General features: G+C 41.6%; 1 protein-coding gene across 1 annotated transcript in view; it reads right to left on the reverse strand.

Annotated features, from left to right (window-relative positions):
* The window catches only part of scfd2 (sec1 family domain containing 2), a 125,352-nt gene that overhangs the window by 60,677 nt on the left and 36,899 nt on the right, over window positions 1-27,776 (reverse strand). The window contains exon 5 of the mRNA XM_059342135.1: window positions 9,040-9,340. Coding sequence (XP_059198118.1) covers window positions 9,040-9,340 — 301 coding nt within the window. The remainder of the gene's footprint in view (window positions 1-9,039; window positions 9,341-27,776) is intronic.

Raw genomic sequence — 27,776 nt, forward strand, 5'->3', positions numbered from 1 at the left:
TCTGCTGGATGAGGGGGTGTCAGAGAAGAGGGGTTGTAAAAAAAAAAAAAAGAGAGAGAGAGAAGGAGGAGGAGGTAGGGGGCGTTCCCGCTGGCTCAGGCCTTGATTAACACCAGGCCTCCTGACAGGAAATGACCCGGCCAGCTCATAGCGCCAGGAGAGCTTCCATCTGGTGTCGAGGCCGTGGAGGAATTCTCCACCCAGGAGAACCGAGCAGGAGAACCTCGGACTGAATGAACACGTTTCATTTCCAGGAGATTCGCCCCACTTGTCCGTCTCGCACGGGACGCTAACGCAGAAAGCATCGTTCTGTTCCTGTTGTTGTTTGAGGGCGTAGTCACCAAAAGCAGTGCTGAGCTGAGCTGAAGCCTCGTGAACACATCATGAAATGTTATTGACAGTCGCCTATTTAACATCCATTGAGGAGGTGAAAGTAGGTTAGGGAGTTCCTTCGATTGGAAAAATGGAGGAAGTTTCTGGTTGGAGGGGGTGGAGAGAGAGGGAGAGCGAGGGGACAGTTTGGGGAGGAAAGCGGGTACATTAGGACAGGTCATCTTTCACTGCTGACTGGAATCCTAAACGTAAACAAGTTCTTCCGCACCAACAGATAAAACGCAGATATACTGTTAAACCAAGTGGCTCTGGTAAAAAACAGACCAAAGTCAAACACTTATTTATAAATGTTGGTTGAGCCAAGACAGTTGTTTCAGTCTGCACTGACTGTAAAGCAGAAACTTATGTATGCAGATTGAATGGGAAGACTTCCAAGAGGAGCCAGAGGAGACGAGCGGGTAGAGCGGACTGGCTGGACTCCTCCGCTGACCCTCCTTCAAAGGGTCACTGGCTGACCCCCGCCTGCACTGACGCGTGTGCAGGGGCCAGGGGCCGCTGTCTCAGTTAGAGTCCCTCTGGAGCCAGCCTGTGTGTGTGTGTGTGTGTGTGTGTGTATTTGGTGTGTATTTCTGCCTTCGCTGTGTCTATGTGTGTGGGATTCCGATAGTGTCCTTTTTCATTCTACAAGCCCGATTCCCAGTGGAGATATAAGTGCTTACAAGCCTTTTATGATGTGCATTTCCTGTCATAAATAAGAAGCAGAGGAATTCTCCGCTGAGCGCTAACACACTCCATAAAACAAACAGAGGTGTAAACTACACTCTGGGCTGGCTCTGTGAAACCTACCCGACAAACCGTGGCTACTACTGACTGCAATTGTTTGGCAGATGCTGCTTTGCTTCTGAGTGATAACACCACCGACTCTTTTGTTCGTTGTTGCATACAGTGCCGTACCTAGCAGCATCCGTGTTGTCAAGAGCTGGAAACATATCTCTTGCTATGTGTTTTTCAAAATCAAGTGTCAGTGTATCAGATTGTCCAGAAGAGCTAACAATGATCCTTGAGAAACATTACAATTTTAAATGCATGCGTGGTTAGCGGACAAATAGAGCGTTGCCTCTTCTGCATTTGTCAAGTATATAAAATACAAAGTCTATAGATTAACGATAGGAAGTTGTGCTGCCCATCAGAAAAAAATCCAACATAAATATCAGGAAGATACATGCACATTAAGAAAGATAATGGCGACCTCACAATAACAACAAGAGCTCCTGTGTTTGCTGTTTTTATACGTACAGTCCATGCAGCTACAAATCTTGGGCTGGACAAAGATAGAGCTCTGCCTGGACACTCGCAGACATAGGCAGCTAAGGATTTCACATGGACCAGATTGGACCCTTGTGGACAAGGAAAGTATGAATTGGCCTTAACTGTTTGGGGTGAATAATCACAAATGATTCAGTGGTCAAATTCATCAAATGACACAAGGTTACACACCTTACCAAGCTTAATCTTACACCTCAACCGAAAGTACAAGCGATTTAATTAAAGTATTCATCACTCTTCAGTTGTGGGCCGGTTGAAATTTATCATTTTAAGGGGTGACAAAGAAAGACAGCGCTTACAGGGCTAATTTATCGAAACCTGTCCATCATAGTGACATCTCCACATTCTCCTTCTTCCCATGTTAGAGGACAGTTTTCCTCATGTGTTTGACACATCATCTATTTCACCATGTTGCCACACTGCCTCAGAGCAGAAGCCATTTGTTCCCCTGAATGCTTGTTACCTTCTGTCATACTGTCCTCTGGGTCCAAATCAGAACAACCCTGAAGAAAGAAAGTAGGACGGATACAAGGACACAGGGGTACAGTATGGAGACCCAACCAGCGTGTGTAACTGCTGACTGGGGAGCACACTTGGTGGGGTGCAACTCTGTGTGTGGCCCTGCTTGTTAACCGAGCCTGTCTGGCCCCGGCAGTGAGGAGCTGATGAGGCTCTGTTAATTAAAGCTTGAGCTCCGTGTCATCAGCTTATCTGATGAAGTGAACTAGAGAGAACAACGCCACTGGCTGCTTTGTTCACCCCGGGGTCCACGGGTGATCACCCTGTACATGTATGTGTGTTTGTGTAACAGAGGAGGAAGTAAAGAAAGACCACCAATTAAAAATAATTGGGAGTCATTTCATAAACACAGTGCAACAGGGGAAATATATTTAATCAGGCGCAATCATTAGACTAACTTATGCTCCACTTCCCCCTGAAACCAGCCTGGTGCTTTAGGGCCTCTGAGAGAGGGAAGGAGGAAGAGACAGAGGGTGGTAGAAAAAGAGAGAGAGAGAAATGGAAAAGGAAATTTAAAAAAACAAAGAAAAAGAAAAAGTTTGAAAAGTAGGCAGACGGAGAGGAGAGTTGGTGGCCAGAGTTATGTGTGATCCCTTTCATGTCCCTTGACTGGCCCGTGTTGCCGTGCCAACCCAAACAGCGGCGTTGGGGAGGTCCGTCTCTCCCACTGCTCCCCTCTTCCTTTGCCCCGTGCACACACCCCACTGACAGGATGAAAAACAAACCCGATGTGTGTCTCAGCCAGAGAGAAAGAGAGAGACAAGAAACCAGTGCGATTCCAGTTAAAATCCACGTCTTGCTCTAAAAAAGTTATTTCGTGACCTTTTTCTCTTCTTCTGTCACTGTTGCCGGTAAATCACAATCATCACCATCTGGGGACTGGGATTTCACATTCTCACTACTAGAGCTGCGCGCCCACGCACTGACATAAGTACAGACAAAATATGATCCATCACCCTGAGCTGGCTAGATGTCCTAGTGTGAGGAATTAGGAACATTTGGATTCTCTCTCAGCTCTGTACCTCAGAAGAGAAGAAGAAATTACAAATGAGAGGGAGGAGGTTTGATTCTGCACCAAAGGCTGACAGGAAAGCAAATCCATAAAGAAGTCATTTTGGCTCTCTTGCCAGCTTCACTGTCTTTTTTGCCACAACTGAACAAGGGATTAACAGTAACTGCTTGGAGCTGTTTACAACCTGCACACATCACACACACCACCCATGCACACCACAGACTAGTCTGGCAGCGCCCAATCAGACTCCAGGTTTTAGGAGAGCAGTGGGTTGCTTATCCAATCACACTGTTTTTTTCTGACCAATCCAGCTCTTTCCACATGTGGTGTTGGCTGTGGAGCGTTTTGGTTAGAGAGCTCGTTTCCCAGGCTGCAATAAGCGGAACCATTCTCTTGGATAAATACTGTTCAACCCTTTAATCAAAGCCATGCTCTAAGACAACAATGTAGACTATATGTAGAATATGAATGTTCATTTGGCTTGCACAGACACCCACAGTGATGAAAAGGTTGCACACAAATGCAAACTCAGAGACATCGCTGGTTAAAATACAAAGTACTATGGTTAGAAATGTTATTAAAAGAGTAAATTATATTCTATATTTTTCTTATTGTCAAGAAATCCCATGAAATGACCAAAACAAACAATTAATTAAAGGGATAATTGCAGGTTGTTCCGAAAGAATTAAAGTATAAACTCATAGAAAAGTCATCACTAATGACCAACAACAAGTGTGTGTCTATATATCTGCAGAGACCCTGCCCTCTGCCTGGATTTTCTCTTTTTTTTCTTCATTTTGCTGTGTACGGACCATTTCTGGTCGTCAGGCAAGCGAAAAGCTACAAAAATGAAGGACACAAATAAAAAAACACGTAAACATAATGAGGCAAAATGACAAATGGACAAATCTTGTTCCAATCTGGGATTTCCTTTCACTTTTCTTGAGCCGGGGAGGAGGGGCAGAGTTAGAAAGTAAGTAAGTCACAATTCCTGCATAGTAAGCCTTTAACTTAACAAATTATTCAAAGCCTGATATAGTCATTTCATATAGCTGCATTGTTATTCAAAAACAACACATCAAACACTTTAATGGGCCACATTGTTGCACAGAGTGACATGTTCCAGGGTTTCCGCTATATTCATTTAGCGGCGGCCCGAACACTGCCAGGACATCAAACACTTGAGATGTCATGACAACTGTAACAGCACGAGCACTCTGTTAGCATTACTCCAGTTTCTGAGTGAGGTTAGACTGCCTGTTGGAGCAGATGGCTAGCTAACGTTACTGGAAGAGAACAAAACACACTGCGGCCAGTCAGCCTCCACTTGTTTTCCCGGTGCAAAAACATGCACCGGGAAAACAAGTTACCGAAGCGTTATGATAAGAACGTGTTAGACCCGCCTTCAAAATAAAGACAAACATGTAGCTTTCAAAATAGCAGCACATGGATGTTCATCACAGAATTTCAAACTTCTGTGGTGAACTTTCAAGACTTTCAAAATATGATGCTTTAAATAAAACAGAAGAACCCTTATTCTCCTTTACAATAATTCATCAAAAATATACAAGGATTTAGATGGAATAGTGGCATTAGAATGTGCGAGAGGCCACCAAATTTAGGCTTTAAGGGCAAAAATTTCCACCCACCGACTTTATTCAGGTCTCCCATCATAGTCTTAGAAACTCCTGTGGGAAACACTGGTTCTAAAGCTTGTTTTGCAGTGTCGTTTTTTATACTTTCTTAATTGCTGGTTGATATTTACATGCGCACACCATCCAGTGGAAAAATATCCCTTTACCCCCGCTGCTGAAAAAAATCCTACAGGAAACACTGTGTTCTGCAGATACCCAGTCCGAAAGTGAGAACATTGCTGGGCAAAGGACTCTCAGCTTGTCTCTTTGCCTGCAGTAAATACAGACTGAACATTGTGGATAAAAGTTGTGAACTTGGTTGCTAACAATCAGTCAAAAAGTCAAATTGGAGAGCATTTTACCATATTGCTAAAGAACTGAGGGTCAATCAGTCTTTGGGAATGATTCACCGGCTGTTTATCACAAATAAAAGGTCTAATTTCACATAAAGGTGGTGCCTTGCCAAATGTATTCAGATGGTGATAATGTAGTTAACTCTTGTTAAATTTAAGATACAGACAAGCTGACAGTGTCAAGTTAGCTCATCAATTACATTAGACTGCATATTGCTTGTGCTAAGGGTAACTGAAGTGACACCAATCCTTCCAGTGATGACAAAGCAATATATTACTCCAAAGCTGAATATTCATCACAAATCCAGATTTCCTCCATCTACACCCCTATAGGCTATTTTAGACTTTGAAAGACTCTCCAGAGCAGGATGAGGAAAGTTGATCAGGTAATTGTGGATTTGGTCTGGACACTGCAGGTCTCTAATGTCTGTCCGTTCCAGCTGTTCCAATACTTGTGAAGTCCACCTCGGGGCATTTTAAGCGCCAGTAAAGTTTAATCTCCAAAGTTTAGCAATATAGCGTTTAATGTCCTTGGAATTACAGTGAGCAGTGAACTCTGACAGCTTGAAGTCCATGCTGCTGCCATTCAATTTTGCTTAAACCTCCTCTTATGTTGCAGATCAAATTAACCAATTTCAAAGTTTAAAAATCGAAAAAAAAAATTGTATTTTTTCATGAAAAAAAAAAGTAAAACAACATTTAAAAAAAATCAATGTCATGTAAAACCACTGTATCCTATATGTAGGTATTTCTAATGTATATATATAAAAAGTTTTAACATGCATTTTTTATGAAAAATGACTGAATTATCCTCGTTGAACCATGATCTGTGAGAAGTAAAGAACACCATTGCACTAAATATTAATTGAAATGGTTAGTAATGGAGTTAATGATGAAATATAAACAATATTTATTGGGATTTTTTAGTTTCTTATACGTTTGTATAATTAAACATGCACCGGTATATTGCTGTTCCTGGAAAAATGAACATAACAGGAGGGATAAACATTTTCTGTCAACATGGTGATGTAAATAAAATAAGTCACATGACATGTGGAGCTCTTTTATTATAACAAACATGGACACTGTAGCATATTTTGAGTTAATCCTAAATATACTGTCCTGCTGCAGGAACTAAGGCACCAAAGTTGTTGCTGAAAATAGTTCTAAACAGATACCCTATTTACTCCTATTTGAGGATTTTATCCTAAGAACAGTGCCCAGTTTTTTTTAGAAAATGATTTACTCATCTATCTATACAAGCAAGAAGCGTCTGTGTGTGTGTGTGTGTGTGTGTGTGTGTGTGTATGTGTGTGTGTGTGTGTGTGTGTGTGGGGATGTGTGTCTAGGGCATATCTCGCTGACCGTTAGTCAGACTGACCTAAGATTTCGCATGTGGCTTGTGCATGGCACGAAGGTGTGCATCCTCGATTTTGAAGATTTTTGAATTCATTTTTCAAAATATATACATTATTTACGTAGGACATGTTGCGGCATTGCACTGTTTCCGATCGGACGCCTTTTAGGGGAGCTCCGCCCCATTGTGTGATAGGCCTACACCTGGTCAGTAACTCAATTCGCTCTGGATTTCCACACCTGACTCATCTGTAAGTCTATTTAGCCTACCTATCTTTTGGAGTTTTAAAGTGCGCGTTCGATTTTCCAATAACATTCGAATAGTTTCCAGTGAATATCAATGTTCAATGTGTATGTGCTGGATGGTGTGCGTACCTTATGAAAAGTAAATGTTTTATGGAGTTGCAGATGTTGTAGTGTGGCATGTCATGTGCAAATTCTGTTATTCGCGATTAGCATGCTAAGCGAAGATTTAGCTTTATTCACTTCTTACGTTGCACATCCATGTATTACCCAGTATACACTTTGTATATTAACACTACGCAAGAGTATTACACCTCATTGTACATCCCACTTTCACACACAATATCATTTGGCCATAAGTGAAAAATCTACTTAATCTCCCACTATACGAATACATACTTCCTACGGGCACTGCACTAGTTATATAAAAGGTACATATTTGTGACCCCTTTTTAAAGTTTTATGACGTCAGAGGGAAACAATAGGCTTGGGGTTCAGAGTCACAGACAAAGTAAAGAAGTCCGAACTTAGAGATGGACTAACGTGTTGTCAACAAATCTCATGAGATACCCAAACTAACAACAATAAAATACATCAAAGTGAAATCAATCTGCACAACCAATATTGAGTGGTAGAAGCTTAGTGACTTGGTGAATTATTGCTGATTTTGCCACAAAATGTTGCCGTCTACCTCTAAAAATAAAGCTACATGTCCACTTCAGGGATTATGTAACAAACAGAAAGTTCAGGTCGATCAGAGCTGACAGGAAACAAGGAATAAAAAAAATTCTACAGTGTAAAGTCTGAGGAACATAATTTCCTGAAGATGCTCTTTAATTAAGTTCCCAGAAGGAGACAGTTAGCGGGGTCAGGGTGTTTTGCATTAGCCTGTCCTGCATACTGTCCTAAACTAACTTGCTCTTATGTCTTCTCTCCGTTTACTGCCATTCTTGTGTGCATGTATTATTCTTGTGTTTCTGCGTGCACTGTAGCCAAGGGGAGCTAAATAGAAGAATTTGTAAAAACATTGTTCTCATGGCGACCAGGTTTCATTCAACGTCTGGTTTCCATTTGAGTCTTTTAATTGGGGAGAATGTCACAATCAGTGTTTTGCTCTGGATGCAGAGAGACGACCTCCCGCCTCATGTTACCCCAGCCAAGCACTTCATCGTCTGCCATAAAAACTCACACAGACGCTTGTGCACGTACACACACGTTTAAAAGCAGGGTGCTGGATTCCTCTGAATGGGCAAGACATTCACATTGCACACACACACAGTTTTTTTTTGTCTAAAGCACACCTGGCACACTATGACAGGGTAATTTCCAATGAAGTGTTTATAACAGAGAGTCAGGTTTTTAACATGAGCCACATCTCTCAGCCCGTGCCTGCCAAGAGGCCCCTCGAATCCAAGCTGCACTTAGCCAAGTAGAACAGGAAGAGAGAGAGACGGAGTATTTTGAAGGGAAAAGAGTGAAAAAGAGCAAGAAGGATCAACAATCTTTATTAGTGCTTTACATAGATTTACCAACCCTATATATACTATATGAGCCTATGTGCGATATGAGATGAAAACCCTAACAGCAGTGTATTATTTCAGGGTGTGTGCTAAGGTACGGAGCGGGCCAAGACTAAAAGTAGCTTTAATTATGTGGCGGGGGAGGAGGCTGTGTGTGTACGGGCTCAAGGTTAAAGACGCTATTACTCTGGGAGGTACAGCTGGTTGTGGTGTGGAGGTAGACGGGCTAATTCATCTTAAGGCCTTGATCTGCTCTACCACACGGTTACCAGCTCAGCAACGAGTCTGGTGGTGCAGGAACCAAAGAAACCAGCAGGCACACACACTGGCACCTATTAGTTTCCTTTAGTTTTCCTATAACTGTGTGGAGTACAGGTAAATCTCATTGTCGTGGCGGACGGGCTGGAGATGTTAAATTGAAGGGTCATTTCTCTCTCACACTTGCACACAGTTCCCACATTGGTGTATTTGTGTAACTGCTTGCCAAACTGACCAGAAAGCGTGCTTGAGTATGTGTGCATGAAAGAGTGTGATGCAGGGATAGAAAGAGAGGGATGGGGTGTGAAGACTTTGATAAAAAATCCTCCCATTAACACCACTGGAGGCAGACAGAGGAAATAAACAATCAGCTGTTCCCACTCCTACTCCAATTTCTCTCCGCTTCGACCATCAGCAAATTTGGCAAACCGAGCATGCTCCTGGAAGCAATTATGAAAAAATTGTGATCACATTAACTCTCTCACCGGTGAGTTTCTGGAGCAAAGGGCTGAGTTTGATCTCTCGGGTGATGACCAGGGTGAGCGCTCCTATCAGCTCCCTCTCCAGCTTCTCCAGCTCCTCTTCCTCCTCCTCCGCGTCCCGGTCTGAGGGCTGTGCCTCATCAGCCAGGGAGTACAGGTAAACCAGCAGGAGGATCAGCTCATCAGGCCCGCATTCGTCCTCCCCGGACCTCAACCCTGAGGTGGTGCTGTCCTCGCCTGTACAGGGCTTCATCAAGGGCAGCAGCTGCCTCAGCACGGCAGGAAAATCAGAGTCTCCGAGAGCCTGTGACACACACAGACATGGAAAACAGGTGGTTAGTCCGCTACAGACGCTACAGGCAAAACAACCAGGGGTCTGATAAGAATGCTGATTAAAGGGAAACTCTGATGATTACACATCAGAGTCTGTTTTCAGGTGTTGTGTACTGCTGCATATGTGAAAAGGTTGCATGAAGCCTTTTGAGGCCCAAGATGGAGTGTGCGAAGTCTGATGAATTATGTCACTGGATGTCACTTGAGTCAGTGTCCACTGTGTTTGTTCGAGTTAGACAGAAGTGAGCTTAAAGGAATACTTTACTCTACTTTACTCTTTACATATTGCTGGGCAATATGGCATAAAAAATGATCATTATATATTTTTTCATTAACAAGATTTTTTCATCTTGATTATTATCACAATATTTTATACTGTTTTTAAACTGACAGGTAAAGCATCTGTACTGAAAACTAAAGACACTAGAGATTAGTTCCGCTAGTAGTGGCTGAACTGCTAATGCTAAGTGTGCTGGCAGCAGTGACAGCATTTTCATGTTTTCCGCATAATCACTTGGGTTGTACTTCTTCAAATGATTAAACAGATTTGTTGTTGTTAGAAAGCCCATGCCATTAATGTTTCGTTAACTTGTTTATTGAACTAAGGTCCATTCAGTAATAAATTGTTTCTCTGTAAGTTTTCATATGTCCCACACTTTTGAACGCACCATAGCCGTTCCGATGCTATTGAATGCACCATACCTGTGTGTGAATTGCTGTGCTGTGAATGTAATTTCCTTTGCTCTTTCCCCATCATTCACCTGTACCTCCCTGGTTTATTCCTCCAAGTCATGGCTGACATCTCTTTCACTGCTCTCAGCTCCGCGTTTAGCTGCATGTTCGGTCTTTCTGTTTAGTTCTCAAATTACAAACAGTAGTGGAGCAGGAAAAGGTCGACTCTGATTGGCTGTTGTCATGCACATTTCCGACATGTTTGATCGAGTAAATATGCTCACATCTGATCACCATAATCGACCTGAAATTTATCGTGATCACTAATCTTGATCAAAGAATTGCCCAGGCCTACTTTACTCCCAAAATGAAATTCATATCACTTACTCACCCCATGTCACCTTGAATTATTGAAGAAAACGTAGTTTTTCTTGCACTTCTCCACAGAAAACAGAGAAATGCAAGGGAGCACAGGGTGAGTAAATTATATACAGATGGTTATTTGAAGGTTGAATATCAGCAATATCAGACTTGAGGTTGTGCGGTTATACTGAATATCACCACGACTGTAATCGTCTTTGGCATTCATCCGACTGAATCACAGCTGTGATGATATAGAGTACAACAGCACTCATTGCTTAATTACATCATTTAATATCACCTTTTCATTAGCCTACATTAGCTGTATGTGCTGTAAAATACTGCAAGAGTTTAAATTAAGAGCACAGTGTGAGTGAGGTCATCGTTCCATTCGCTAATTTTACAGCTCTGTGAGGTAACGCTTAATCTTGTTTCATTCTTTTGTTGGATTTGCATGGGCACTGAACTGTTTTCTTTCACACAGACACACACACACACACACACACACAGACACACACACACACACACAGACACACACACACACAGACACATACACACACACACAGACACACACACACACACACACACACAGGCCAATGTTTAGGTGCAGTGACCTGTTTTTGTGAGCCTTTCTGAGCGGGTCTGAATAGTCCCACACGATGGTTTGAACTCTAGTCCAACATGCTGTAGATCTCGGGACCGTTTTCAGAACACTGGCCACTCTCACAACAAGACTGAGCTCATAGACCTATAAAACAAGGGTGTGGAGCTAATCTGTCCAGAAAATTGAATGAAAAATAGGACTGAAAGGGGGAAAACGGAGGCATCGAGGTCACAGAGTGGAGGGAGACAGTGAAAAACAAAGCTGGGGAAGAAAAGGAGTTGAGAAAGATACTACAGATATTGCAGAGAGGAATTAAGTTTCAGATGACAGTATAAAAGGATGATTGTTGACAGAGTCAGCGTGTTTGTGTCAGACAGAGCAACAAATGCCCCTGTGGATATATTTCATTTTAACGAGGGATTCCTCTGTGAGGAGCTTTGTGTTCCTCTCACCAGGACAAACAGGCTCTGAGAACGAGGGGCTTTGGACCTTGTGGTGGGCCCACTGGGGGGATCTTGTGTCTGACCCAGAAGAACTCTTGACGGAGCCAAAGACACAGTACAATAAGACCCAGAGACGGTGAGCCAAAGCCACAGAACTGACTGACTGACTGACTGTCCCACATGAAGCACTGGCTGTGGAGAAGACTTTTTGGGGGGAAATGACAACACATCGTGTGATAAGCTTCTCTGCTGATTTTCTTGATCATCAATAAAAAGTGAAATTTAATATCACCGTTACAGTCATTGCTGTGACATCTGCATCAGTCACATCCTCCCCGGACTCAAGGTATCAGGAGAACACACTCTCCTTCTCGTCTGTTCACTCCTCCGTGCCTCAGACCCCAGCCAACCACTCGCCCTTCGGGACCGTTCAAACACAATCTCACCACACATTTTTCTTCTTAAACATTGTGAAATCAAATACCTCTCCAAGTTTCACTCACTGGAACTGCCAAACAATGTTTGGGACTTTTCCCTGGCTTGTTTCTCGCTGGTGGACGGCAGCGATGCGAAAAAGACAAAGGACATTAAGGGTTTCTTGTTGAAATGCTAAGCACTTTCTCTTTCGTCTCTCACTTTAGAATTATTATTCGCCCACACTTCTGTCCGAACATGTCCAGGAGGACTTTAATGTGATCCTCAGTGCTTTTAAACAAGCGTGCCCACTGTCAGCAAATTACATTTTCATTTTGACCAAAGCTGGCTTGAGAAGAACCTGCTGCCAACTTACTTTTGGCGTCAGAAGCTCTCAGTATGGGTCAGTGGAGAGAGGAGGAGCTGAAAGAGGAGCTCTGCAGGGACTCTGGGCCCCCACATCATTTGTCAAAAAGTACCTGAACTAGTGTTGCCTCCTGGGCCTCTCAGCACACCCACAGTATGTTCTCAGTTGTAGGCATCCAATTTTTTGTGTGAACTGTTCTTCAACATGTGGTCTTAACTACTGTTTTACAGGTTGCAGATTGGTAAGCAAAGCTTCCAGATAGTAAAAAGGTTGTTGGTTTGATCAAACCATCATTCAGTTTTATCATGCTGCTACAACAAGTATTGTATATAAAAGTAGAAAGGGGGCATATAAATAGAATATAAATGAATGAGAAATAACAGACTTTAGTTGAGTCCATCGTTTTTTAAGCTTGACCAAGTGAAATATGGTCACAATCTCTCCTTCTAATCTTGAGTTGAGGTGTTGAATAATGGCAAGAAAAGTGTTTTTTCAGAACATTACAATGTCACAGTGAAGGTGACCTTTTGGATAATAATTCACTACATTTTTCCTATCATACATGTTTTTTTTTTACATTGTCAGTATTACATTGTAACACATTTTGTCAGAATCATTGAGTTGTGGCAAAACAAACATACTTTGTGAGTTAATTGTTAGAGGTGTGAATCAGCAGAGGCCCCACAATACGATTTTATCCCGATACTTGAGTCAGGATGCGATATTATTGCGATTTTAAGCATTTTGCGATATGGTGAGTATTTGGATACAATATAATAACTTTATTTATATATAGCACCTTTCAAAAACAATATATATTGTTGTTATATTGCGATGTAACTGTTTAACTGCATTTTGTGTCCACAAAATTAAATTCAATCAAGAATTTTCTTGTCAAATAAGAGAAAATTCTCAGTCTATTCATCTCACTTTTTATCTCACTCTTCACTTAATTTCTCCACAACGAGAGTCAAACCCACGGACTGACCAACAAAGTATTCAGTCAAACTGAACTTAACTGATATCAAACATGTATGGATGACAACAACTGCAGAATTTTATCTTTCCTCAACTTCACTGCACACAATATCCTGACACACACGGTGCCTATAGATTCAGGGATCCGATTCAGATCTTCTAGTTTCAAATGATGCCAGTATCTCCAGTATATTCCTAAAAGTGAGCCCGATACGGCCGTCAGAACGTTAATTATCGATAATATTGCCATGCAAAATATTGCGATACTATGCTGTATCGATTTTTTCCCCCACCTCTAGTAATTGTGACCTTTGACCTACAACATCTAATAAGTTCATCAGTCAGAGTGGACGTTTGTATCAAATTTGAAGAAATTCCCTAAAGGAGGTTGTGACATATCACATTCATGAGAATGAGAAAGACATGAGGTCAGATTGACCATGACCTTTGGCCTTTACCCGTCAAAATCTACTCAGTTTATCCCAAATCTAAGAGAACAAATTTAAAGAAATTTCTTCCAGTCTTTCTTCAGATATCGTGTTCCGGAAAATGGAGTGGACTACAGATGAACAACCCAAAAAATAAGTGCCTCTGGCCACTTGCAGCAATATAGCTTTTCTATCTTTTAATTTGATCTTCACATGACCCCTCAGATTTATCCAGAGACCCCAGGCTGGAAACCACCGGCCTAGAAAGCTACGGTAGTTATAGATTGGTCACTCCATAGAAAACAGCTGTACGCCTAAAAGGTATTCACATTCTCTATTGCCAATAGAACATAACATTTAATTTTGATTGTTTAACTTTTTTGATTTGGACTTTTCTATGTTTCAAGAGTCAACAGCATATAACTTGATATATTTGTAAAATTGAATTTGAAATTGGACATATAGACGTATATATTGAAATTTATTCCACGGAACATAAATGTGAATTCACTTGCAGCTCAAGTTCAAGTCCTGCCACCACTAATCTCTTTTCATATCTTCCCACCACAGTTTACCTTTCTTAACCATGTGTGCAAACTGTGTACTGGGCAGTGTGTGTGTATGTTTTCACGTGTGAAAGGAAGCATGCACTGTAACTGGGTCCCTTCAGGAGATCTATAAAAGCTGCTGTCAGCTGCATGCCATGGCGCCAGGGCAGGAAATGGAGGTCTTTGGTAGAGAACTGAGACTGAGCTGAGTGAAGCTGAGTGGGAAGACTGACTAAAGCTCTTTCCAGCACTGAGGCTAAACTCAACAATGCCCGACTCACAGCTCTGGCACTCAGGCTTGCTGGAAAGGTAGTGTACTGTACACCTCTGGGAACAGAATGGAGCAGAATACTGCATGCTTTCCATGGCACAATCACAGTATTGCACTCAGATTATATGCGTTTTATTTAGGGCCAGACATGGGATATTGAGTTCAGTACCTATACTGATTTTAAAGGGAGAAAAATGTGCAGATTACAGATATGGCAGCAGATATAGTGGATTTTTTTCAGCTAGCCATCACTCTTCAGGCATCATTAAGTGATAGAGGAAACATCATTTCTTTTTTAAGGTTAGCATTTTAAATCACCTCAAGCATCGTTTTCATAGCAGTGCATATCGGACAACATGTATGTCGATATGTCACTGATAGCACAACATCTGCAAAATGGCAACCTTTAGGTCTGAAAAATGAAGCAAATGTGGAAATGCCTTAAACCCACATTCTTTCTAATGGCCAGCAGGGGGCAACTCCACTGGTTGGAAAAATAAGTTAACTCGTATGCAAGTAGGAAAATGACCCTACTTCTCACTTGATATATTACCTCAGTAAACATCTGAAGAACTTATGGTCTCAATCGCTAGTTTTAAGTTTTCATTACAGTAAAATAGATGCATAGATGGATAAAGCATGGTAGGCTTTTGGGCATAGCTACCTTATGATTGACAGGTTGCTACCACAGTGAACTGTGTGTTCTCATCTTTTACCCTCTCATAGTGTGATTTCAGTGCACAGTTAATTGGAACCTTTTGGATGCTTGAAAACGTCTTGTTCAGACTCCTGTTGGACCTGCCAGCAATCACTTTAGCTGATGACCTATAGTATTATTCCTCCTCCCGATTCGTTATACGCATTCACTGGATGCAAAAAGCTAATATGGCGATGGCCATTAACGAAGATGGTGAAAGCTAAAATGCAGAACTCAAAACCGGAGTCCACAAACCAATGGGTAACTATGTCCACTATTTTTATACAGTCTATGATATCGTCCCAAAATATCGACTGACCTATAATAGCTTTGCTCTAGTTTTTTCAACAATTGTTCATTTTGTGATAAGCACCAAATTTCTCAGATGTGTTGATAATTATATTGGGAACAAAACTGGATACTGGGCTATCACAAACTCAGACCATGGTTGCCATGGCAGCCATTTTTTCTAAATGGCTACAAGCAGTTGGTTAAACTTTCCTTTCCCATTGGAACCAGGTGCCATAATGGACATAATCTAAATCCTATAACCCTGATAACCAAATAAAATACTCACTCACACTTTTACAGACTTCAATAAAGTAATTGGTCATCTCATTGCATTATAATGTTATTATAATGTGCCGTGACGCAGTAAAAAGTCTTGTATTTTTTGTGCATTTTTTGTCAGATGGTAAGTTTTTAAAGTTTCAACTTCAATGGTCACAGGTAAGTGTAGAGAGGTGAGACTTTGTTCCATCTGGACCACCTACACCATTTAAATAATATATAAACAGTTCTGCAGATTAATGCATTAATAATCAATAATTAAAAACTAAACAAGAGCTAATTCAAGTACATTTCATCTGTTACATCTAAGTAAACTTTTTAAGGATACCTTCCCACCACAGCATAAATCTAACTTTCACAAACCCACCTTAAGTTTTCCCCAGGAAACCCTACAAAAATACTCTCAACGACAGGCTCTAAATCCATGTGGCGTTTAAGACCCATGGTGCAGATTTAGGGGCAGTGCTCATGGCCTGAGCTACAGAATTACTGCAGTAATAACAGGAAGCTAACGTTATTATTACACACCATTACTGAATGCACCGGCCCCGCTGCCATTCTCTAATGCCACTATTACACACAATTATAGAATAACAATGGCATTGCTCTGTCAAAACAATGCTAATTTTAGGGCTTGCAATTACTCAAATAAAGCCATTACTTTAAATTACTCGAGAGTTTCTTATTAGGACAAAATATTTTCTCAAAATAACCCTGACTTTGGGTCAAAATATAGCACTTCTTTGTTCTCTGAATAGCCCCATCAGATTGGCTGACGCTAAATTTGCCGCCGGATTATTGGTTTACGACTGAAACATCACTGGCTTTTTGCTTGCGCCTTTGCACCAATCATAAGCTTTCTCTTGCATTAGGCTCTGGTTTGAATCGCTATGCGAGTGATTGACAGATTACTGTTTGGCAATTCCAACCATCCTGGGGTCCATAAAGGCTCAATCTCGCCCAATCACAGAGCCAAGCCAAACTCCGCCTTTCCCGAGCGAAGCCTGAACAGGAAACCAGCTCCAGATGCAACCCCTGGAGGAAGGTGAGTGTTTCAGATGCAGCACAACGCGCTAACCAGAACCAGGCCTCACTTGCCTTGCTCACTGCCTGCACAATGAACCTTTTTTTGGGCCCGAAGGCAAGGGGGGAGGGGGGAGAGTATTGGATGTGGGGGTCCTAATGGGAGCATGAACAAAGTTGGCTATAGGTCAGTTGTTCTAGACAACCAAAGACACCCTGGATAGGAGTCACCTTACATGGATGTCAGATGGTTCATCATTACCATAGAAACGGGAAAAAACTCATTTTGCATTCCTTTGGAAAAGCACACATGTGCTTCATTTGAAAATATGTAATCAAATCCAATTTGCATTCACGAATAACAACACACAAAGCTGGAAGGGATACAAGCAAACTTCTAAAAACAAAATACATAAATCTTCAAGTTAGAACTAAACTTCGACTCTAAATGATGTACAGCAAGCTTGCCCTTGATTTGTAGTAGAACAGCTGGAAAACAAACAAGTATGTCTTCACCCTCAGAGATGCTGGCAGGATTTTGAACATGTAAACAACACTGAAGACTCACAGCAAGCTCACAAATGCTTTGACAGACATTTTGCAAATTAGTCTTTCTTATCTGGGCCTGGCAGCGCACACATAGAGGATCTCAGCGGGGACATGTGCTCATTGTAACCTGTGGTTATGACAGTGATGGATCCGACAACGGGTTCACCGGAAAATTTCTGTTTATTAAAAGACGGAAATTTGCCTTAAGTTGAGCGGGGAATGTAGAAATAAAGTTTATCTCTGGATATCCTTTTACCACCATTATTCTGTCTTGTGTGAAAGGTGTGCACAGCGGATCAGGTCTTTTACAAGGAGAGCGGAAATGTGACTCTAAACACAAAGAAGAGCAGGTCGGCACACAGGATCAGACAGTGAATGTTACCAGTTAATCACTTCTATCTGCCTCCCTCATCTTGTCTCTTGTTATTTAGCTCAAACGATACAATTACTTTCTGATTTGTCACATTTTTTTACTATAATTGTTGTGACTTTCCTGAGGCACAAATATGAGGTGAATACAACATCTGCCAAATGCTTCTTTTATAACCTTGGGTGTGTTCTCAGCTTTAAAGTTAGTATTGCTTAAGATTTTCATCAAATAAAACACTGTTTTTGATACTAATCATGGTCAGGATTATTTCTGCCATATTTTATTACATTCTGTTATTACCTTATTATATATAATTTTTCATAGTCCTCCATTTCTCTGCTGGATTGAAATTGCCTACATACTGTATATGCATGAGGGATTTACAGGGAACAGTCAATGCATGTAATCCAGGGTAAATTATTTCCAGGAATAATTGTATTATTATTTTTTAATTTAAAAAAATCAATATCAGTTTAAGTGTATGCTACATTTGGAATATTTCACAGCTTTATACGGTCATCAGACAGCCCTGTTTAAGTTTCTGCAGGGGGAATTGAAGCCATTATTGATGTGCTCTTCAAAGCACCAGACTCCATTGACAAAATTAGTAATTTTACCCTGCAGAACACAGGAGTTGCTGGTCTGCCGCTGCCTTGTTCATTTAGTTTGTTTGTGTTATTGTGTGAATTTGGTGAATCAGACTTGACCCTTTAAAAACACAAAACTAACACAATAACACAAACTAACTAACTGATCAAGTTGACAGTCATTAGTAGACCAGCAAGGTGAAATTACTGTTTTTGTCTGGTGCTTTGAAGAGAGCATAGATGCCGTTTTCAGTCCCCCCTGCATAAACATAAACAGGGCTGTCTGATGGCATGGTAAAGTGGTGAAAATATTCTAAATATAATGTACACTTAATACACTTAAAACTGTTATTTTAGGTGGCTGAAATATGTACACTGCTTAGCTTCTATGCTAGTACTGTACTTCTTGATCTGCCTGCTTCTCCAAACTGGGGCAATCTACTGTAGGTTATACACTGACTATGGATAAGTACATCATATAACCCTACTTCCAATAATCTTCTTCCAATAATCCCTTTAAAAGCATTTCAAATGGTGAAACACTGTGTGGCTTTTATTATGAAACAGTCAGAGAAAACATAATTTTATTTGTCGCTGTGGTTTAGCACTGGACTGAAGTCGTTCATCAAAAACGAGACAACAGTTAATTTCTGCATTTATCCACAGTGAATCACTTTAAATGTTGCATGGAGGAACAGACTAAGAGGGAGCAGCCAGAGTGAGCTGCAGGCGACAGGCTTCTGCGAGGTAACTACTGTTTCCTGCTGTACCTGTACCATGTGCAGCAAGGAATCAGATATGTCTGCAATTATTTTTGACTGAAAGTAGCTGCAATGGGAGAAATAAAGCCCTTGCTGTTACCACCAGTAACAAGTGCATATTTATCTTTCTACATGGTGGAAAACGTGAATAAAAACAGGTCGAAAAGGATTTGCAAATCATTAAATTCTATTTTTTGGGGAATTGGTGTTGTACAATTTAAATATCTCACACTACTCTCTTCTCCATTACCCAGATGGTGTGATGACTAAGCAAAATACTGACTGAATGCAAAAGAAAAACAGAGCAGGCTTCCCTTTACAACAAATCCATTAATACTCAGTAAATTATGGAATGTACTGAATGTACTCTGCAGCCTGACCACTGCTCCGTGGTTTGTCCATCAGTCAGTTAACCCTTGCATGAAAAAACAAACATAAATATAGCTGAAACACACACACAAGAAATAGTGAAAGATAAGACCATTTGATTGATTGATTGATTGATTGATTGATTGGACAGATTGTAAAGTGAGAGATGGAATGATAGACAGTGCAGTGGATGGAAAAGCTCTTAAAAGGTAAGGTGACCCCTGGTCCGTCTCCATCAGCCTGATGCCTGTTTTGTTTGTGGGAACACCGAGACATAAATCTTTCTGCTGAAATGAGGCCTGAATTACCACACAGAGTGCGAGCTGGGTCTGTTTTGTTTCTGCCCGGCCGAGCGGCCTGGATCTGCACGCTGGACTGTTTGGGGATGGAAATCAATGGAGTCCTGCGCACAGCTGAAGGTCAGCTCGCTGGAGGAGGGATGGACGGGCAGCTGCCTCTCTGTCAATACAGGCTCTCAATAGCTTTTACACCAGTCCTTCTCCCTTTCACCTTTTATCCTTTCTAAGCCACAGTCTCCACATGCATCTCTCTCTTTTATCTGCATTTTTCCCTCTTCTGCTCTGTGTGTCAAAGGTTGGCTTGGCTCAAACCTTCAGGGCTATAATTTAGAAGAGACATGGGACCCAATCACAGACACAAACACACAGTCCCCGCACACCGCCCTGTCACCGCCAGCCAGCCACAAGCTGGTCACTGTGGCTGGACTGTGTCTGCCCGGCACACGACACCATGCCTGCTTATCACACTCAGACCTGCAGCTCCTTTCTGACTAGTTCTATTTGCTTATTTTTCTTGGCTAGGGTACAGAAATTGAGCTTTTAATGTGAAGTGCATCAAGGCATTATACTACAAGAGTTCAGAAACATAAGGGAATTAATGAGGCTTTTATTTTTGCCACATAGGCTGCAACAGATTATGGCACAATTTACCAGATGAGAGTTGCTCCGCAGCCACAAACCCTAGGGCCATGTTAAACCTCCCGCACTTTTCTCACACTGCAAGAAGCTGAATCATAGGCACTCATGAGTAGACGCACGCACGCACAAACATCCTCTTAATACTGCCAAGGACAGTACATTACATCCACAGCTAATTGACGCAGGAGGCTTCGGCAGGGGGAAAACATCCTGAGGTAAACAGACGGTTTCTAGACGAAGCAGAATGAAGCGACCACAATTTGTCCGATGGGATTCGGAGCAAAACAACTGGTTTCGTAATTCTTTTTGCAGTTTCATTTTTTACTGCAGCCAATCAGTAACATGATACAGACATGATACAAGAGCTCAGTTTTCTTCTTGTGTTTTTCTGGGCTTATTTTTAATGAAGAAACATGTAGTGTGAAAGCAGCCCATCTGATTCCAGTTTCAGTCTCACACATGGAGAGGAGGGCGCAGAGGTGGTGCTGGTGGTGGGGGTTGAATAAGTTTAACCAGCACAAGGGAGGCTATTTCAAAATAAGAGTTTGGCTTGACTTGCTGGGAATAAGCTGATTGCAAATTTGTAAATGTGTTCTGGCAACTTCTGAGATCCTTTTCTGTTTCTGCTTGATTTATGTGAAAGAAAACACATTTTTAGGTTCATACGAGCATGTTTGCATAAGAAGGGACATAAAGTTTCTTTGAGAGATGCTGTGCAGGGCTGTGGAGACTTTAAACATTAGGGGGCACTGTTGCACCACGCCTAGGCCAGAGACGCTTGATCTCAGTCTGCAGATCGAACCGCGTCTGCCTGTCTGTTTCCCTCCAAAACTCCATCCCTCTGTGCTGGAGAAGGCTTCAGTCAGACAGGAAATGGACTGGAGTTGAGGTGTTAGATATTTTTAAACTATTAGCTGTATGCTGGGGCGGTTCACAGCTGTGCAATTGTGAAATTCTGCATTGTTGACCTCAGCTCTGGCCATGCTGTCATTTTTTAACCTGGCAGGGTGTCATCGCAGGCGGCTGTGGATGCAGAGCTCCGTCATGGGCAGGTTTCTGTAGTGAAGTCTGAATAAAACATGGAATTCATCATGAATAACACGAGAGCTGTGTCACTGACTGTGATGTGAGTCATTACTCTGAGGCACAGCTGGTACGCTGTGTCTCTAAAAGGAGGAGGGTTATGTATGTATGCGTGTGTCGGTGCCACATATGGAGAGAGGCAGGGCTTCTTTTCTGAACCCCACATTAACACAGAGGTCACAGAGGTAACTGTATTTGTTGGTGAATTAAAAGCGGCAATGTGCACATCTGTTTTTAACCTCTTCGACTCCTTGAGGAACGCCGGCGTCCTCGGCCGACTTTCGGTCTTTCACAGGCTGAAGTAGAATCTTAAAGCTACAGTGAAGACTGGTAACATATAAAACTAGAAGACCAAAGGAAATCATTAGTACCAACCATTAGAGGTGGCCAATATATATTGTCTGCGATAATATCTTTAATGTTGTTTTGATGATATGCAATTTAACATTATCGATTATTTATAATATCTAAAAAAGAAAACAAACTGATGTTTACCCATTTAATGTCTCTACATTGAAGTTTAACTGGGACTCTCTTGAATGCTTAAGTTTTAAGAAAATAAACAAGTGCTGTTGTTCTGAAACATTGTGTCCATCCATAGATGTCCTGGTAAGCAAGAAGAATTTTAACAGCTTTTTCTTTGGTAAATAAATCACATTTCGAAGGATATCGTCAAATTCTCATTATCGAAAAAAATTAAATAATAATCAGGACATTTTTTTTGCCCATATTGCCCACCCCTACCAACCATGTATTGATATCTTGGTAAGGTAGGGGGTTAAATAATGCTCCAAAGTTAGACTACACTTTGGTGAGAGAAAATCTGACATTGCCATTTTCACAGTAGTCCCTTCACCTCTGATTTCAAGATATCTGAATGAAAATGGGTTCCATGGGAACCCACAAGTCTCCCCTCTACAGACATGCCCATGACTGATTATGATAATTCCATGCAGTATGGGGCAAAAACATGCAGTTTTTCTAATGCAGTAGAAATGTGTTATTCTCACCTATTGTATTTAAATATTTCTGCTTATTGAGGTCGCTAAATTGGATATCACTAGTCTTTCATTCATTGAGCCCAATTTCATTAATGTTTGATGATGTAAGTCCCCATAGTAGCCATTTTATTTTAGTAAGACTAGCGAGCTGGGCCATTCAGAGGCAATATGGCTTTCCTCTGTACATTGATAATAGGTGCATTTCCATTAGGGTAAAAAGCGGCAGCTGGGAAAGTTTCAAGCCACGCCCTCTCAAATGGCCGCTCACTCGGCGTGGCTCCATAACAAAAAAAGGCCCCAGAGGGATTTACGAGACTCCGGAGATGACGTATGGTTTTTTGATTGTCGCGTAATCCCTTAGCGACAGTTTCGACCGTGACGTCACATATGCGACGGATTTAACACGGTAGACACGTCAAACGTAAACAATAAGGAAGGAGACGCCGAGATGGAAGGAGCAGAGCTTGCTGTGTTCTTGTCACTGTGTTCATCATGTGGCGATGATTATGGACGAGAAGAGACGACTCCTCGCTGGCTTTTAAAAATGGCGCGTGTTGCTGTGGCGTCGAGTACTATGTCACATCCCGCTTATCGTTCTATCGAATTAGCTACCAGGCTTTTTTCAGGGGAGAAAATGGCCCTGCTCTTCGACAGAGCCAAAAAACGGCCGGTCAAATAGGCTCACATTCAAATTAGGGGGGTTTCGGCGAGGGAAACCCGCCTCATTCCAGGTATCTGATCATAGTGGATGCATCTAATAATGTTTTTTTTCCCAGCAGTTTCCAGAGCAGAACAGTAAAATTGCTATAAAATGCAATTGTGGCAGAAATCCAAAATGTAAAGGGTTTTTGAAACCAAATCACAGTATGGATTTTTCTATGGTGTTCTTGAACGTCTTGGTGTCTTAGTGTGGCATTTTGGAGGGATTATGATAGTTTTGTTTTTTTAATCTATTCTTGATTGGTCAAAATGGTTAAATTTAGCACAAACTGGTATGAAACAAATGATCAAAAATTGCTTATGAGACATAATTGGGCATGTGAATGGCCTTCATATACTCATATCATAATCCTTTATAACTATAAATATTCAACGAAGACAAAACATATGGAGCGGTGGAGAGGAAGAGGTTAAAGTAAAGGGGTGCTAAGCTTTAGAAATAAGAGGACTGTGTGTTTAGAGTGTTTGCGTGTGTGTATTTTGTGTAAATATGCTCTACATCATAATGTGGACTGTCCCGCCAACCTGTGCGCATCTCTATCATAGACACTGACAAACACGCCTACACACGGCTGCTCTTCCCTAAACATTTGTAGAGCACTCATTAAAGTCACAGGAAATGTAAAAACAACTAATCTCCCTCCATTTCTCTTCCAAGTACACACACCTGGTGAGATGTAGAGATGAATTATAGTAAAAAAAAGAATGTACTGGAACTTCTGATAAACAAACAATAAAGAAAAAAAGATAAGAGGAAATAGAGAGAGAGGAAAGGGAGGAATAAAGTTTGGGATGCTGGGAAGGAAATATAGTTAGACCTCCTCTGAGAGATGTTATCGCTGCGGTGACGGGGGTGTGAGTGTGCTTCTGGAGGTCACATGATGCTCCCCGGTGACAACACTTATGATGTGACTCAGACCAATCCTCTATTTACAGCACCAGTCAATTATGATCAACGTGATTATTTACTGAGACGGCTAACATGAGAGGTCTCAGCGTCAGTGAACATACAACGAGGATTAAACAGAGACTTGTAGAGCGCACACACACACACATATATAAATACACATAAATAAAGACATTATTGGGTAAAGGCCGCGTAATAAACAGTAACAGGCATATTCTCCCACTTCGTTTTTTACGGGAAACCTCTGTTCACACAAAAAAGAGACAATAAAATAGAGTTAGGCAATAGAAGCCGCAGTGAGAGGTAGTGGTGGCAAGGGGAGGACACTTTCTAAATAAAGGTTTAGAGGAGTTAAAAATGTTTCGTCAAAGGTTTTACTTATTACAGATACATTTTTTGATGGTTTTCTCACAAATGCGTACATAATATATAGCATTTCTGCACCATAATGTCAGTAAACGAGTATACCTGTCTAGTTGTGTACTTGAATTTTTCTAAATGTTTCCAACAATGATTAAACCCAGAGAAATCAAACACAATCTGTTATATGGTTGCCTGTTAATGGCGTCATATCCCCTTTATGCATGTGGCTTTTTATCCAGTTTTAAGCCACAATTTTATGATGGCACTTTTTTGATCTTAGTTGTTGTTAATATGTATTTCTTAGTAAATTCTCCACAGCATGCATTCATAAACTCAGCAAACTTGATACTTAGGTATGTGTGTATTTCAGGAACAGACTTTGTGTCTCTACTGAACACTTGACCAAGATATTGATATGCTGACCATGCACTGACCACTTCATTCAGCTATGACAACCTGACCATAAAAGCTGTGACACCAGCCCGGCACCAGCCCCTCCGGCGGCATGCCGAAGAGCATTGAAAAAAAATGTGATTTTTAACATGAAATGGCCCTATTGAATGTTTTTACCAGTATTAGTCATATGGTCCATTCGTTTTGGAGAGGACGAGACCTCTGTAGATAATTCTGCTCCCGGTAAAAATCTCCTAAATGATGGACACTGAATCTGAAACTGTAGGAATCCTAACCGGGAGAAACTGTAGAAGAAACTGAGCAACTGTAATGACAGCATTGCTTTATCTTTTCTTATTGTTTTGACTGAGTGACTCTTGGTGGCAGTAAAAATGACATGTTGCACGTTTAAATATATTATTTAAACACAGTGACTCGTCCCTCAATGTATCAGAGCAGCGGGCTGTGAAGAGAACGCTCTTTCTGTGAGTAATCTAAGACCTGAGTCAGGGTGGCGTTCTGCACACACAGCAGTCCTCTGTCACATACATTCTAACGTGACAAGGCTAACACACATATGGAAGCACGCTGGTCCCCACCAAAACACTATGAAACCAGTCTGACGGGAGCACAAACACGCACACAACTACAGGCAACAGAAGCTATATGTGTTACGCTTGTGTTTACTGAAGTATCACAGGGAGGGCTGGACACAACACACAGGCTAGAATGAAGGAAAGCACAGACATGCAGTGATCCTTCTGCAGACTACATGTCTGCACACTAACACCCATTGCCCTGCACCAATTCCATCTGTTATAACACTTTGAATATCAGCAGGGTTTACCAGGATCTCTCCATGGCAATTCATTCTAGCACTGACCCACAATTCACGAAAGGAGCATAGGGCAATGGATGCAAACACGGAGGAGAATTAGGAGTCGGGGTCAGGATGGAGACAGGCAGAGTGATAAGTGAACCGTTGATCTCTCTTTAAATGTGCATGTGTGTTTGTGTGTGTGAAAACAAAACACATTGCTGGTCTGCTGACACTGGTTGGACACACTGGCTGAAATAGAACAATACAAACAACATCAGCCAGGGTTTCCTGCACAAACATTCCCAGAGCCTTAAGCCCACAGCTCAGCTAAAAACACTACCAGGACGGGCAACGAGACAAGCTCCAGGCATTAATACAGCCTAACACCTCTTTTTTTTTTACTCTCTCCATTATTGTCTCCCTTTCCCAGGTTTCTTCACTCCTTCCACAGTGCATCCCCCTCTCTGCCTCTCATTGCCTTGCTTGTGAAAGCATAACTCTGCTCCGGCCAAAATCCCACGGACTCTTAAACTGTTGTGACGTGATAAAAATTCCCCCAAAGACTATCATAACTTTGAGAAGTCATAACTTATATATTTGACCCAATCAAAACTGCTGGAACTCGCAGGTGAGATAACACAAATCAAACCCAATAACTGCTCCACTGAGCTTTTGCCGAAACGTCTTGTATGACTGGGCGCTGAGATAGTGTTGGAGAAGGAGTGGGGGCATGGATGGATTGCCACACTAAACTCAGGCAAGAGTAAATTCAATTTCTCTGCCCTATTCCATCATGCTTCAACCCTTACCTTATCTCCACTGGGTCTAATGGATCATCTTCACTTCCCAGAATTCTTGGGTCACAAACAAGCAGCAACTTCTCGGTCCAAAAACTAACCCTCCATTATTTCTATTGGCCGGCAGGGGGTGTCTCCACTGGTTGCAAAATGAGTAGTAACAAATTGTATAGAAGTCTATGAGAAAATGACCCTACTTCTCACTTGAATTATTACTTTAATAAACATTTTCCTAATGAGTTTATGGTCTCAATCGCTATGGTATGCTTAAGGGCATGGCTACCTTGTGATTAACAATACACAATGTAGTTATTTTTGTTTTTGGCCCTTTCACAGTCATCTGGGACTAATATTATCATGTGATTGAAAAGGCATTAAAAAAAGCATGTCAGAGTTTGTTTTCAGTTCTTGAAAATTAACTGGAACATTTCGGTCTCCTAAAAATATGTTGTTCAGGTTCGGTTGTACTAAAAGGCACTCAAAGAAGTTGTGTAGCATATGCTGCTAACATAGCATATGCTGCTAACATAGCGTTCTCAGTTGCCATTTACTGATTCCAAAAACACAAGATTGTGACGTCAAAAGTGCCAAACTCAAGACATCAAAACTGTATTCCACCAACCAATGGGTGATGTCACGGTGGTTATGTCCATTTCTTATATACAGTATGGTCATACACTTCCCTCACACATTCAGTGTCCTCCAGACATTTCTCACATTTTCTGACTTTTTACATGGGTCATTTCTCTAAAAGTGCGCCCTAATGTGAGGAGGAAAAAAATCTCTCAGTTGTTTGTGGGTGTTATATTTTCTGTCAGCATGGGGTTTAAAATGTTGACAGCTGTTTCCAATGTGATTATCTTCCTGTCACCTTTGGGGTCCATATCCCAGGTGGGTCTTGTATAATAAAGCACACAGCATCACTGACAATCCCAGGCCTGTCTTCTAAGTTAAGGATGACAGTTTGCCACAGAGGGTACACCAATGTTTGACTGGCCTCTCTGATAAGTAATGGTTGACGTCTGGTAGTAAATTCTAAGACGTCCACCCCCCACCCTTGCCTTCATACACCGTGAAAATGTCTCTCTTCCTCGTCCTCTCCCATCATGTCTGGCCTTCCTGAACATGTGGTAAACACATCACTAATGCCTTGTCTGTCTGTTTGTCTATACTGTGATGCAGCGCAGGGCTGAGCCGCTAAACAACGACTAAACACATCACACTGGCAAAGAGGCACCGCTTCTCTAAACACCACTAACGCCGTGAGAATTACACTGTCACTGAGTGCTTAATGGTCCAACTGCTCAAGTATCCAAAGTATACCACTTAGCTCATATTAACCATTTATTTTTCAGCTTTACCACATAATTTCCC

This window comes from Centropristis striata, chromosome 9 (assembly GCF_030273125.1).
Source record: "Centropristis striata isolate RG_2023a ecotype Rhode Island chromosome 9, C.striata_1.0, whole genome shotgun sequence".
Lineage (NCBI taxonomy): Eukaryota > Metazoa > Chordata > Actinopteri > Perciformes > Serranidae > Centropristis > Centropristis striata.